The following is a 14922-nucleotide window of genomic DNA, read 5'->3' on the forward strand; positions in this document are numbered from 1 at the left end:
GTGTGCACAGCATAAATATATAGTATATATGGAAGACTAGATACATGAGAACTGTACAGTTCTCCAACAGTTTTCAAGTTACAATGAAAATAGTACAAATGTATATTGGTGGAAATGTTTCAAATAAACCTTTTCATAATATTGGAATGTGTATGTGTGTATAAAAGAACATCAATTGTACAGTCAAACCTGCACAATATAAGCAGTAAATTAAAATTAAAAAATATACTTCACTATAATAAAAAAAATAAAACCTAGAATCTTAACAAATACAATAAGCGTTAATGACATGAAAAGACTCCAACCTGAAGAGTGCTCAGTGTCTCATCCAGTGCAGCAGCAGTAATTGTGCAGATGATGACAGTTTTGGCATTTCCACCCAGGGAGTTCTGAAGTATGCGGGTGAGCTTACTGTCTCTGTAATTTGTGAACCCCCTGGAAACACAGGGATATTATGAAATATTGGATTTTGCCCAATGTACATTAACAACAATTAATGGCAAACTATAACCACTATATCACTATTTAGTAAGGTCTAGAGAAGTGTTTTTCAACCACTGTGCCACGGCACACTAGTGTTCATATCAAACAATTGCATCAGGTATTTGATGTGAAAAACAACTTTATATTGTCAATATAGGCTACTGAGTTTCATTTTTTAACATTTTCTGCTGGTGGTGTGCCTCTGGATTTTTCAATAAAAAAATGTGCCTTTGCTCAAAAAAGGTTTTTGTGATCATGTATAATCACTCTACCGCAACAACTTAAAATAGCAAAACGTAAAATACCGTATTTTTCGGATTATAAATCGCAGTTTTTTTTCATAGTTTGGCCGGGGGTGCGACATATACTCCGGAGCGACTTATGTGTGAAATTATTAACACATTACCGTAAAATATCAAATAATATTATTTCTCTCATTCGCGTAAGAGACGAAGCAAATGTCTGCAATCGTCACACACACGTCAGCAATCGTCACACACGTCAACCAATAAGAATTCGGCGGGGGCGGGTCATGGCAGAAGTGCATTGTGCGTCATGGCAGAAGTGCATTGTGGGTCATGGGATGCTAACTGCTGCTACATCCGTAGGTATTAAAATTGATTATTTCAACATTGGCGGTAACTTATAAAAACTGAGAAGGGCTGAACTAAAATGGCACCGAAAAGGAAATCATATACTGCAGATTACAAGCCGGACGTACTGAAATATGCAGCAGAAAACTGCGATCGAGCAGTAGAAAGAAAGGAAACGGTGCATACCAGAGGCGACACCGGGGAGGAAGATTTCATGGGATTTAGCGATTAAGAGTGACAGATTGTTTGGTAAACGTATAGCATGTTCTATATGTTATAGTTATTTGAATGACTCTTGCCATGATGTGTTGCGTTAACATACCAGGCACGTTCTCAGTTGGTTATTTATGCCTCATATAACGTACACTTATTCAGCCTGTTGTTCACTAGTCTTTATTTATTTTAAATTGCCTTTCAAATGTCTATTCTTGGTGTTGGATTTTATTAAATAAATTTCCCCCAAAAATGCGACTTATATATGTTTTTTTCCTTCTTTATTGTGCATTTTCGGCCGGTGCGACGTATACTACGGAGCGAATTATAATCCGAAAAATACGGTAACCTGTTCAGGAACCGCAGCTATTTTAAAGTGGACAAGATCTGCCAACATTTGATTTTAGCAATTTGCATTTATGCATAAAAATCTCCTTATTCATGTGGACATGGCCTGAGAGCTCTATAATTTCCGGCGGTCTGTGAGGGCGTGTGTGTGGATGTGAAGTCAGCTACATGTTGAGAAGATGTTTGTGGCCAATGGTCTGTCCTAATTGTTTCGATAAAGAGATTGTTGCTCGACCACACAAAAACTTCACAATCCGGAAGATTTAACCTCACACTCATTCTTCTTGACCTCTCTGCTGCAATCGACTACAGCATCCCCCTTCACCATCTCCAGCACTTCAATGGCCTTTCTGACACTGCCCTTCACTGACAGAACCGAGTTAGTGGTCCTGGGGGATGCTAAATCCCGTCCTCACACAGTCACCTCTGAGGTCCCCCAAGGTTCTGTACTCGGTTCAACCCTCTTCACCATCTACATGCTTCCCCTCGGGTGTGTAGTCAGCAGGCATGGAATTAATTTCCACTGCTATGCTAACGACACAACTCTGCCTCAAGGTCTTCCCCTCTGGTTCCCCCACTGCCACTGTTGATAGTCTGAGCTCCGAGCTTCAGAGAAGCTCATCCATCCCTTTTCTCCTCCAGGTTTGATTACTGTAACACACATATCATCTGAATCCCTGGCAGGAGCCTCCAAAAGCTCCAGTATGTTCAGAATAGGGATATCCCGATCCGATATTTGGATCGGAAGCCGATATTTGCAAAAAAATGCGTATCGGCAAGGCATGGGAAAATGCCGATCCAGATCCAGTTTAAAAAAAAAACTCCGCTCCATGTTTTCCAACGCACCTATTTAAAAAATACATTCCACTTTTCTGCTGCTACCTAATTTTCGTTCCGCATTTTCCAGCACACCTTCAACACATCTAAAGGTCTGTGGATTCTCACGCAGTTGCTTTTAGCTGCTGGCATTACACGACAGGCTCTTCTCACTCTTTTCTGTGTCTGTGCTTCTCACAGACAGCAAGCGCACCTTCTTACACACGTCACATACTGTCACGTCATACGTCACATACGTTATGTCCTCCCCGAGCATAGAGGTAGCAGCATGGCTAACGTTAGCTGTGATGCTAGCGCAACCGTGTGACCAACGTTCTCTCTAAGGTGCGCGCTTGTGCAATTGCGCACTGTTTAAACGTCCTCTGCGCATAGCAATTATATGCCACGCACAAAATCAAATAAAAAAATAAGCGCATAACAATTTTCGACACACGGACACGACAGAGAAAACAGTTTTCGTCATCATTGTTCAAATATTATAATGTCTGTCGAGACGTTTATCTCCATTCGGTGCCACACGCCCACACCATCAAAATGCTGAGGCAAACATTTCCAGATCAACACCGTATGAAAACATTTGTGATTTTTTTAGTTGTGAGTTCCTTCTCTGCATGAAAGTTTAAAAGTAGCATATATTAATGCAGTATGAAGAAGAATGTTTTAATGTAGACATGCAAGCCTTGAAAGAAAATGTTGAAAATCAAGACTACATTTCCTGCAAATGGATGCATTTCTACCCTATATTTTAACTTTAGATTTATTCTCATATCAAACTCTTTTGGCTGTCTTTTTGACACTTGCATCCGGCGCCCCCCTCCACACCCTGGATTATAAATAATGTAAATAATTCAATGTGATTATCTTGTGTGATGACTGTATTATGATGATAGTATATATCTGTATGATGAATCAATTTAAGTGGACAAGTTGAAAAACTTATTCGGGTGTTACCATTTAGTGGTCAATTGTCCGGAATATGTACTTCACTGTGCAACCTACTAATAAAAGTCTCAATCAATCAATCAAAACACATAGAATCATCATACTGCTGTGATTATATGCATCAAGTGTTCATTCAAGGCTAAGGCAAAATATCGAGATATATATCGTGTATCGCAATATGGCCTTAAAATATCGCAATATTAAAAAAAGGCCATATCGCCCAGCCCTAGTTTCAATGATGCCATTTCTGTTTGTCATGTATAATTTTGTCTATTTTGTGTTTATCCTTGAATAAACAGGTCAGTTTCTTGTTACCAACCATTGTGTACTATTCAAACTCACCTAATTCAGCTGGCTAGTTGTTATCAAGAGTACTAAAACCCTTTTCAACATGATTCTGACAACTAAGTAGGCTAAATAACTTTAAACTTTAATACATGCTCGGATAGGCCATTATCGGTCAGTATCGGTATCGGATCGGAAGTGCAAAAACAATATCGGTATCGGATCGGAAGTGCAAAAACCTGGATCGGGACATCCCTAGTTCAGAACAGCGCTGCCAGGGTCCTGATGAGGGTGAGGAAATACGAGCACATCACCCCCATCCTCTGCACACTTCACTGGCTCCCCACCTATGGGCGCATTGAATACAAGGTCCTCTTGCACACCCACCACTGTCTGCAAGGTGATGCCCCCATTTAACTCACTGACCTGCTCACACCACACACCTCAACCAGAACCCGGGACACGGCTCAAAATTATGGGGGACAAGGCTTTTGAAGCTGCCACTCTGAGTCTGTGTATTACCCTTCCTGACCAGCAAATACCATTCAACCCCAAGCCATACAAGGTCATCTCAGTGACAATGGTCACCGCAAAAAGACAGAGACATGAAGTCACCAGGCACAGGTCCCTGTATAAGCTTCCCGAAACACCAACCATTTGTCCCACTGAATTGTGACAGTGACAGCAGTGATGATGATGAGGACAGTACCGGTGATCAGATTCATGACCAGGATCAAGACCAGAGGAAATACCCTGTCAGAGCAGACAGACGACTCCCAAGGAGACTCTTGGACTGAATTAACCTTTGAATTTCTATTTGCTCCTGTATACTAATGTCAGGAGGCTTTTGTTATCCATTTAAAATATTTGTATTGTATTGTCATTGTGAAAGTTTGAACTGGCAAAATCTTTAGTTTGACTTAAGTTAAGTGTCACCACACAGTCCTTTTTTCAACAGAAACAAGGACATTTAATTTGAAAAGACAGGGAGGGATGTAATGTTGTGAAAATGGGCATGGCCCCTTTAAGAGTTCTCGAGTCTCTCACGTGATCCCGGAAGTTGGATGTTGATAGCATAGAGAGCGGTACCGATGCCGGTAAAGAGTACAGCGGAGTATGATTGATGTTTGAAGGTGTTCATTAAACGCAGTTCTATAAAAGCAAGAGTGGACATCACGTTTCTAGTTTCTTTACACTTTACAATAAATACATTGACGGCAAACTCCGTACCTTGCTAGCTTGTGTGCTCTAGCTTTTTTTTAAACTCTTATTTTGTTCGCGCAGGCAGGATAGAGCAGCGCTTTATTGTGAAGACAGGAACTGTGCAGTCGGTCTTTAAGCTTTTGACAGCAGGTTTCTGGCCTTTCTGCCGTTTGCTTTTTTCTTCATACTGAAGTCACTGCAGCCAACGTCATCTTACAAGTTCCTCAGGTGCCGTGAATGTCAATTAAGTGCCGAAAGTTAAGTCATTTGTGAAGATTGATGGTCGCTAATTTTTAGGTCTATTTTTTTAATGCCGGGCTGGCGATCGACTGACACACCCCCCGCGATCGACGTAATGGTCACCCTTGGTCTATACCAGGGGTCGGCAACCCGCGGCTCCGGAGCCGCATGCGGCTCTTTGATCACTCTGATGCGGCTCAGCAGCTTACTTGCTGAACCCCCCAATTTTCCCGTGAGACTTCCGGATTTCAGTGCCTCTCGCAGAAAACTCCCAGGATTAATATTCACCGATTTTCACCCTTACGGCTATAATAAGGGCGTGCCATGATGGTACAACATTTGGCGCCCCTTACAGTCTGTATTAACAGAGTGCCAGCCCAACACATGTTAGACAATATACATCTTTTGCTTGCACACGTACGTGACAGCAAGGCATACTTGGTCAACAGCCACACAGGTTACACTGACTTTGGTCATATAAAACAACTTTAACACTCTAACTAATAATGCGCCACACTTTGAACCAAAACCAAACAAGAATGACAAACACATTTCGGGAGAACATCTGCACCTTAACACAACATAAACACAACAGAACAAACACCCAGAATCCCATGCAGCCCTGACTCTTCCGGGCTACATTATACACCCCTGCTACCACCAAATCCCGCCCCCACCCCAACCCTGCTCCCTCACACATCAACCCCCCCCCCCCATGTGCGTCGGTTGAGGTGGGCGGGGTTTGGTATCCCGGAAGAGTTAGGGCTGCATGGGATTCTGGGTATTTGTCCTGTTGTGTTTATGTTGTGTTACGGTGCAGATGTTCTCCCGAAATGTGTTTGTCATTCTTGTTTGGTGTGGGTTCACAGTGTGGTGCATTATTAGTAAGAGTGTTAAAGTTTTTGTTTTTTTTATACCACCACCGTCAGTGTGAGCTGTGTGGTTGTTGACCAAGTATGCATTGCTGTTACCTACGTGAGCCCCATACAACGTGTGGCTGATCAGGCACGCTGACTGTAGTGGGTGCTATATGCAGTACCATCGCAGCACGCATGACGCTGACAAGCGCCATAAATAAAAACCCGCGTGCCGCACCAGCTTTCAAATTCCACATAAAGGTGTGGGCAGCGTGTCTGAGACCCCTGGTTATACATTGCACAAAGCAAAAAAAAAACCTCGTATGCAGTGTTATTTCATTTAAAATTTCAAAACATTTTTGCTGCTCCCATTGTTTTCTATAATTTGTGAAACTGGTCAAAATGGCTCTTTGACTGGTAAAGGTTGCCGACCCCTGGTCTATACTGTTATTAACATACCTCTGGCTTTCTTCACTAAGTTTTTTTATCACTTGGCCGAGTGTGAAAAGACTGCGATTGATATTGCAGCCTTCTTTGAAGCGGGCTCCTGTGACAACAAAACAAGCCAAAATTAGTGTTTAGTCAAGTAAACAAAGAAAGATTTTCAGCTTCAACACTAAAAAAGTATTTGAGCTGAAATTTACCTTCAGCCCCCGTTTGGCTCGCTCTCTCTGATCCAGCCAAGTCAACCAAATTCTAAAATAGAGAGATAAGAATTATTAAGGGAAAACTGTAGTAAAATAAATTAAATTCTAATGATAAAAGAAGCCATCTTACCAAATGGGAAACAATAACGGCTCCATCTGCATTTTCACCTGATGCCGGGTCGCTTCTTTCACTCTCTAGGATCTAAAGAGAACGCAAAATATGTGTGATTACTTTGGTAGTAAATTAAGCATAATTATTTTATTAGAATAAACCAATAATTGTCATTTCGCCAATGGATTTGTCATCAAATAGTGTTCAAAACATGTACAACACATTCCAAACTAATCAAATGTGTCCCTGCAATGGCATTCATCACCCACCCACCTTACATTGAGATGTCAATCTGTGAAGATAATCTCTCATCGTCTCATTTACCAACAAAATCAGAGCTATAAATTGTTAACGCTTCGCCAATGTTTTCAACAAAAGCGAGGGTGAACGACATGCAATGTGTGGAACAGAGTTTGATGGACAAGCACTTTTTAAACAGAGCAAGATTGGTGTAACACATCCTGTCAGGCCTACAAATTAAAACAAACCCCTTAAAATAACACAATTGCACCATAGTCAAGTGCAAAAATGGCAGCAGATGTAACATCTGCACGTGAGGCTAGCAGACAAATTATGTGTAAAGTAAAGGCGGGCAACGGATAATTTTCCTTCTCTCACTCCTGTCTGACAAAAGTCGAGAAGAGAATGCTTTACCAACTCACTGAGATCGAGATACCGTATTTTTCGGACTATAAGTTGCAGTTTTTTTTCATAGTTTGGCCGGTGGTGTGACTTATACTCAGGAGCGACTTATGTGTGAAATTATTAACACATTACCGTAAAATATCAAATAATATTATTGAGCTCATTCACGTAAGAGACTAGACCAGGGGGCGGCAACCCGCGGCTCCGGAGCCGCATGCGGCTCTTTGATCACTCTGATGCGGCTCAGCAGCTTACTTGCTGAACCCCCCAATTTTCCCGTGAGACTTCCGGATTTCAGTGCCTCTCGCAGAAAACTCGCGGGATTAATATTCACCGATTTTCAACCTTACAGCTATAATAAGGGCGTGCCATGTTGATACAACATTTGGCGCTCTCTACAATCTGTATTAACAGTGTGCCAGCCCAACACTTGTTATACATTATACATCTTCTGCTAGCACATGTAAGTGACAGCAAGGCATACTTTGTCAACAGCCACACAGGTTACACTGACGGTGACCATATAAAACAACTTTAACACTCTTACTAATAATGCGCCACACTTTGAACCAAAACCAAACAAGAATGACAAACACATTTCGGGAGAACATCTGCACCTTAACACAACATACCGTAAACACAACAGAACACCCAGAATCCCATGCAGCCCTGACTCTTCCGGGCTACATTATACACCCCTGCTACCACCAAACCCCTCCCCCACCCCAACCCTGCTCCCTCACACATCAACCCCCCCCAACCCCCGTGCGTCGGTTGAGGTGGGCGGGGTTTGGTAGCGGGGGTGTATAATGTATCCCGGAAGGGTTAGGGCTGCATGGGATTCTGGGTATTTGTCCTGTTGTGTTTATGTTGTGTTACTGTGCAGATGTTCTCCCGAAATGTGTTTGTCATTCTTGTTTGGTGTGGGTTCACAGTGTGGCGCATTATTAGTAAGAGTGTTATAGTTTTTTTTTTTATACCGCCACCGTCAGTGTAACCTGTGTGGTTGTTGAGCAAGTATGCCTTGCTGTCACCTACGTGAGCAAGCGGAAACACCATACAACGTGTGGCTGATCAGGCACGGTGGTTGTAGCGGGTGCTATATGCTGTACCATCACGGCACGCATGACGCTGACAAGCGCCATTCATTTAAAACCCGCGTGCCGCACCAGCTTTCATATTCCATATAAGGGTGTGGGCAGCGTGTCTGAGACCCCTGGTTTATATATGGCACAAAGCAAAAAGAAAACTTTGTATGCAGTGTTATTTCAAAAAAATTTTGCGGCTCCCATTGGTTTCTATAACTTGCGAAACTGGTCAAAATGGCTCTTTGACTGGTAAAGGTTGCCGACCCCTGGACTAGACGTATAAGATTTCATGGGATTTAGCGATTAGGAGTGACAGATTGTTTGGTAAACGTATAGCATGTTCTATATGTTATAGTTATTTGAATGACTCTTACCATAATATGGTACGTTAACATACCAGGCACGTTCTCAGTTGGTTATTTATGCGTCATATAACGTACACTTATTCAGCCTGTTGTTCACTATTCTTTATGTATTTTAAATTGCCTTTCAAATGTCTATTCTTGGTGTTGGGTTTTATCAAATAAATTTCCCCAAAAATGCGACTTATACTCCAGTGCGACTTATATATGTTTTTTTTCTTCTTTATTATGCATTTTCGGCCGCTGCGACTTATACTCCGAAAAATGCGGTAATTAAGGTGGTAAAATTTCAATATAAATCCCCACAGAAATTTTTATTAAATAAAATATAAAGACTTGTAAATACAAATACCGTACATTACTTGTGACCACACATTACAGTGTCCGTTACAAATATTTTTTTAAAATAGGCCCTAAAACATCTCATTTTTTGAAGCAGCGCCCCCAAATCAGGCATTTTCAGCCGCATAAATCACAAAACCCCTACACCCCGGAAGGGCTGCAAAAAACATTAAAAAGTCAGTATGTCTCAATATTACAAACACGGAATATGTTTTACAATACTTACCATTCGAAAAATGGTGTGTGAACGGCTGCTCCGCTGGTTCATTTTAGTCTTTTCATAGTGACGATTCTCTGTAGGGTTAAACACACATTGGTCATTAAAAACAATGCATAATGTTAACCACCAAAGAAATCTTCTCGATGAGCTAAAACCTCAGACTTACTTTCTCCTTTACGAATCCACGCAAGCGCTTGTGCAGGAGAATTGACCACTTCTTCCGTCAGGTCAGCAACATAGATGTTTTTCTGCATACAGCATGTATAACATTTCAATTTGGAATTGACAAATAAGGACAGAAAGCACTGCTGTGCATTCTGAAACAATTTCTCTGTAGATTTGATATAATTTGAAGATAATTATATAGTTCTGATGGGGACATCAAATGTGTGCATCACAAAAATGAAAATGTAGAAAATTCAAAGATTCAGTGTAACGTCACAGTCAGAATTCATGCGTAACTGCATTTGGATTCTATGACCAAAAATCACTGAAAATCAAGTTTCCACTACGTCTGAGAAATTCATGCAGGCCAGTTAAGTCTGCCAGGTGGGTCGCTGCAAGGATGTCTTTCAAGAGTCAAGTTTCCGTGTCCTTGAGTACTTAAGGGGTCCTATCATTAAAACACTTCTCTGTGGTCTACATAACATGTCATACTGGTTCTTTGTCCAAAATGTTGCCTAAGTTATGTTTTACAGACCATCTTTAAGCCGCTGTCTGACTGTCACTTCAGGATGTGCTTTTTTGAGGGCGGTCTTATTTACGTGCCTCCATTTCCATGTCAAGTCTACTAACAGATATAAGTTCAAACAATACGCTACTTTGTATTAGAAATGGGAATTCCATTGTTTTCCACCAGTTAAAGTTTAATTTGTGGACCCCTCAGATGTAAAGACATGATGTCTCCAAAGAAAAATGTGGTCGAGCCGAGCAGTAATATCTATTTCAGTGAATAATGGTTTAAATCTTTTGAAAATTATTTTTCTTAGAGTGTGAAAATCCACTTCATCCAATTTCAAATATTTTTTCATGATCGCTTATGTATTTTATGACCGTGCGTGACTGCTCGCTGACTGCTCGCTGTTTCGAAAAAGCTAAGTATCGTTCTATTTGTGTGCTTTTAAATTGTTCTGCAGCTTTCTTTATTACTTTCTCAACATATTTAGTAGTACTATTTAACTTGCAAATCACCCGATCTCTGTCTCTCCACCCCTCCCGCAGCTAGCTAGCAGCTAGCTGCTAAGCTAACGAAGCTAGCGCGGAGAAAGGCGTCGCCGGGCGCCGGTCAGAAGGAGTCTACTCCTGCACACCGTGACCAGGACTTCTCGGAAGACAGCAGGAACTTCACTCGGTGACAGAAAACACCGTGAGTATGGCTTCCTGCGCGTCTTGCACCTTACTCACAGAGAGGCTGGCTCTGCTAGAGGGCCGTGTCCGCCAGTTAGAGCAGAATAATCTCGTAACTTTAGATGTTGCGGACACATCTGCTAGCGTTAGCTGTAGCGAGCTAACTAGCCCAGCCTGTAGCAGTCCTAAGCGGCCTACAAGCTACGGTGTACCGGTTGAGACGCATAATAGATTTAGCTCTTTAGCTAGTCCTACACCCCAGTCTACCGGGCACGACACCTTAGTCATAGGGGACTCCATCACCCGAAACATAAAGCTTAGCAAACCAGCCACAATTAAGTGCATCCCGGGGGCCCGAGCACCTGACATTGAGGCTAATCTTAAGGAGCTAACTCGCAACAGGCCTAGTAAACACGTACGACAGGCTAATCGCACCACTAGTTATGCGAATATAGTTGTACACGTTGGCTCCAATGACACTAGAATGAGACAGTCAGAGATTACAAAGAGAAACATAGCCAGGACTTGTGATCTCGCTAGAAAGATGTCCAGGCATCGAGTAAATGTCTCTGGCCCCCTGCCTGCGAGAGGCAATGATGAGAGATATAGCAGATTAGTCTCGCTTAACAAGTGGCTGGCTAGCTTCTGTAGACAACAGGGACTAACGTTTATTGATAATTGGCCCTCTTTCTGGGGCAAACCAGGCTTGCTGATGAGGGACGGCCTTCACCCTAACCAGGAAGGCGCCATCATCCTGTCTAAGAATATAGACTACTGTTTAAGTCACATTTGACTAACTACACTAGAGCAAGCCCGGTCACAGGCAATTACAGAGCCTGCTAGTCCGGGTGAGGAGTCAGTTAAGCTAGAACTAGCCAGCACCAGGCTGGATAATTCCTGTACGCATAGCAATTTTCTTAGAATAACACACAACTCACATAATGTGTTTTCTGTTGTGAATGTGTCCGGGTAGATATGCATTCTACTGAGGTGGCAAATCATGATGTGTTCAGTCGATCGCAGCATCAAGCAAACAATCTGAAAATTCCCGTCGTATCAATTCCTAGATATGGTCGAAACTATTTAAAGTGCACTACGTATAATAAACGCAACATTATTAATATTTCTACTACGGATAATTTAAACAAAAACTCGTCAAAACAGCCCAATACTTATAATATGGGCTTTTTAAACATAAGATCATTGTCTCCCAAAACGTTATTAGTTAATGAGGTCATTAGAGACAACAATCTTAACGTCATTGGTCTTAGCGAAACCTGGCTCAAACCAGACGAATTTTTTGCGCTAAATGAGGCATCTCCTCCTAACTATACGAATGCGCATATTGCCCGTCCCCTTAAAAGGGGTGGGGGGGTCGCACTAATATATAATGAAAACTTTAACCTTACCCCTAACCTAAATAATAAATACAAATCGTTTGAGGTGCTTACTATGAGGTCTGTCGCACCGCTGCCTCTCGATATGGCTGTTATCTACCGCCCCCCAGGGCCCTACTCGGACTTTATTAATGAATTCTCAGAGTTCGTTGCTGATCTAGTGACGCACGCAGACAATATAATCATAATGGGGGACTTTAATATCCATATGAATACCCCATCGGACCCTCAGTGCGTGGCGCTCCAGACTATAATTGATAGCTGTGGTCTTACACAAATAATAAATGAACCTACGCATCGCAACGGCAATACGATAGATCTAGTGCTGGTCAGGGGTGTCACCACCTCCAAAGTTATGGTACTCCCGTATACTAAAGTAATGTCCGATCATTACCTTATAAAATTCGAAGTTCTGACTCATTGTCAACAAACTAATAATAATAATAACTGCTATAGCAGCCGCAACATTAATGCCGCCACAACGATGACTCTTGCTGACCTACTGCCTTCGGTAATGGCACCATTCCCAAATTATGTCGGCTCTATTGATAACCTCACTAACAACTTTGACAATGCCCTGCGCAAAACCATTGATAGTATAGCACCGCTAAAACAAAAAAGGGCCCCTAAAAGGCGCACCCCATGGTTTACAGAGGAAACCAGAGCTCATAAATTATCATGTAGAAAGTTGGAACGCAAATGGCGCGCGACCAAGCTTGAGGTTTTCCATCAAGCATGGAGTGATAGTTTAATATCGTATAAACGCATGCTTACCTTAGCTAAAGCTAAATATTACTCAAATCTCATCCGCCTCAACAAAAACGACCCTAAATTTTTGTTTAGTACAGTAGCATCGCTAACCCAACAAGGGACTCCTCCCAATAGCTCCACCCACTCGGCAGATGACTTTATGAATTTCTTTAATAAGAAAATTGAACTCATTAGAAAGGAGATTAAAGACAACGCATCCCAGCTACAACTGGGTTCTATGAACACAGATACAACTGTATCTACGACGGATACTGCAATACAAAATAGTCTCTCTCTTTTTGATGAAATAACATTAGGAGGAACTATTACAGCGTGTAAGTGGGATAAAACAAACAACATGTTTACTTGACCCACTTCCTGGGAAACTTATCAAGGAGCTTTTTGTATTATTAGGTCCATCAGTGCTAAATATTATAAACTTATCACTTTCCTCTGGCACTGTTCCCCTAGCATTCAAGAAAGCGGTTATTCATCCTCTGCTCAAAAGACCTAACCTCGATCCTGACCTCATGGTAAACTACCGACCGGTGTCCCACCTTCCCTTTATTTCGAAAATCCTCGAAAAAATTGTCGCACAGCAGCTAAATGAACACTTAGTGTCTAACAATCTCTGTGAACCTTTTCAATCTGGTTTCAGGGCAAATCACTCTACGGAGACAGCCCTCGCAAAAATGACTAATGATCTACTGCTAACGATGGATTCTGATGCGTCATCTATGTTGCTGCTTCTTGATCTTAGCGCTGCTTTCGATACCGTCGATCATAATATTTTATTAGAGCGTATCAAAACACGTATTGGTATGTCAGACTTAGCTTTGTCGTGGTTTAACTCTTATCTTACTGACAGGATGCAATGCGTCTCCCATAATAATGTGACCTCGGACTATGTTAAGGTAACGTGCGGAGTTCCTCAGGGTTCGGTTCTTGGCCCTGCACTCTTTAGTATTTACATGCTGCCGCTAGGCGACATCATACGCAAATACGGGGTTAGCTTTCATTGTTATGCTGATGACACCCAACTCTACATGCCCCTAAAGCTGACCAACACGCCGGATTGTAGTCAGCTGGAGGCGTGTCTTAATGAAATTAAACAATGGATGTCCGCTAACTTCTTGCAACTCAACGCCAAGAAAACGGAAATGCTGATTATCGGTCCTGCTAAACACCGACATTTATTTAATAATACCACCTTAACATTTGACAACCAAACAATTACACAAGGCGAATCAGTAAAGAATCTGGGTATTATCTTCGACCCAACTCTCTCGTTTGAATCACACATTAAGAGTGTTACTAAAACGGCCTTCTTTCATCTCCGTAATATCGCTAAAATTCGTTCTATTTTATCCACTAGCGACGCTGAGATCATTATTCATGCATTCGTTACGTCTCGACTACTGTAACGTATTATTTTCGGGTCTCCCTATGTCTAGCATTAAAAAATTACAGTTGGTACAAAATGCGGCTGCTAGACTTTTGACAAGAACAAGAAAGTTTGATCATATTACGCCTATACTGGCTCACCTGCACTGGCTTCCTGTGCACTTAAGATGTGACTTTAAGGTTTTACTACTTACGTATAAAATACTACACGGTCTAGCTCCGTCCTATCTTGTCGATTGCATTGTACCATATGTCCCGGCAAGAAATCTGCATTCAAAGAACTCCGGCTTATTAGTGATTCCCAGAGCCCAAAAAAAGTCTGCGGGCTATAGAGCGTTTTCTATTCGGGCTCCAGTACTATGGAATGCCCTCCCGGTAACAATTAGAGATGCTACCTCAGTAGAAGCATTTAAGTCCCATCTTAAAACTCATTTGTATACTCTAGCCTTTAAATAGCCCCCCCTGTTAGACCAGTTGATCTGCCGTTTCTTTTCTTTTCTCCTCTGCTCCCCTTTTCCTTGAGGGGGGGGGGGGGGGGGGGGCACAGGTCCGGTGGCTATGGATGAAGTGCTGGCTGTCCAGAGTCGGGACCCGGGGTGGACCGCTC

General features: G+C 42.1%; 1 protein-coding gene across 1 annotated transcript in view; it reads right to left on the minus strand.

Moving 5' to 3' along the window:
- The window catches only part of cenpe (centromere protein E), a 91469-nt gene that overhangs the window by 69357 nt on the left and 7190 nt on the right, over positions 1-14922 (minus strand). The window contains exons 6-11 of the mRNA XM_061980810.2: positions 9584-9665; positions 9424-9491; positions 6779-6850; positions 6646-6697; positions 6461-6548; positions 306-435 (exon numbers count right to left, since the gene is read on the minus strand). Of these exons, the coding sequence (XP_061836794.2) occupies positions 306-435; positions 6461-6548; positions 6646-6697; positions 6779-6850; positions 9424-9491; positions 9584-9665 (492 nt within the window). The remainder of the gene's footprint in view (positions 1-305; positions 436-6460; positions 6549-6645; positions 6698-6778; positions 6851-9423; positions 9492-9583; positions 9666-14922) is intronic.

This window comes from Nerophis lumbriciformis, linkage group LG20 (genome assembly GCF_033978685.3).
Source record: "Nerophis lumbriciformis linkage group LG20, RoL_Nlum_v2.1, whole genome shotgun sequence".
Lineage (NCBI taxonomy): Eukaryota > Metazoa > Chordata > Actinopteri > Syngnathiformes > Syngnathidae > Nerophis > Nerophis lumbriciformis.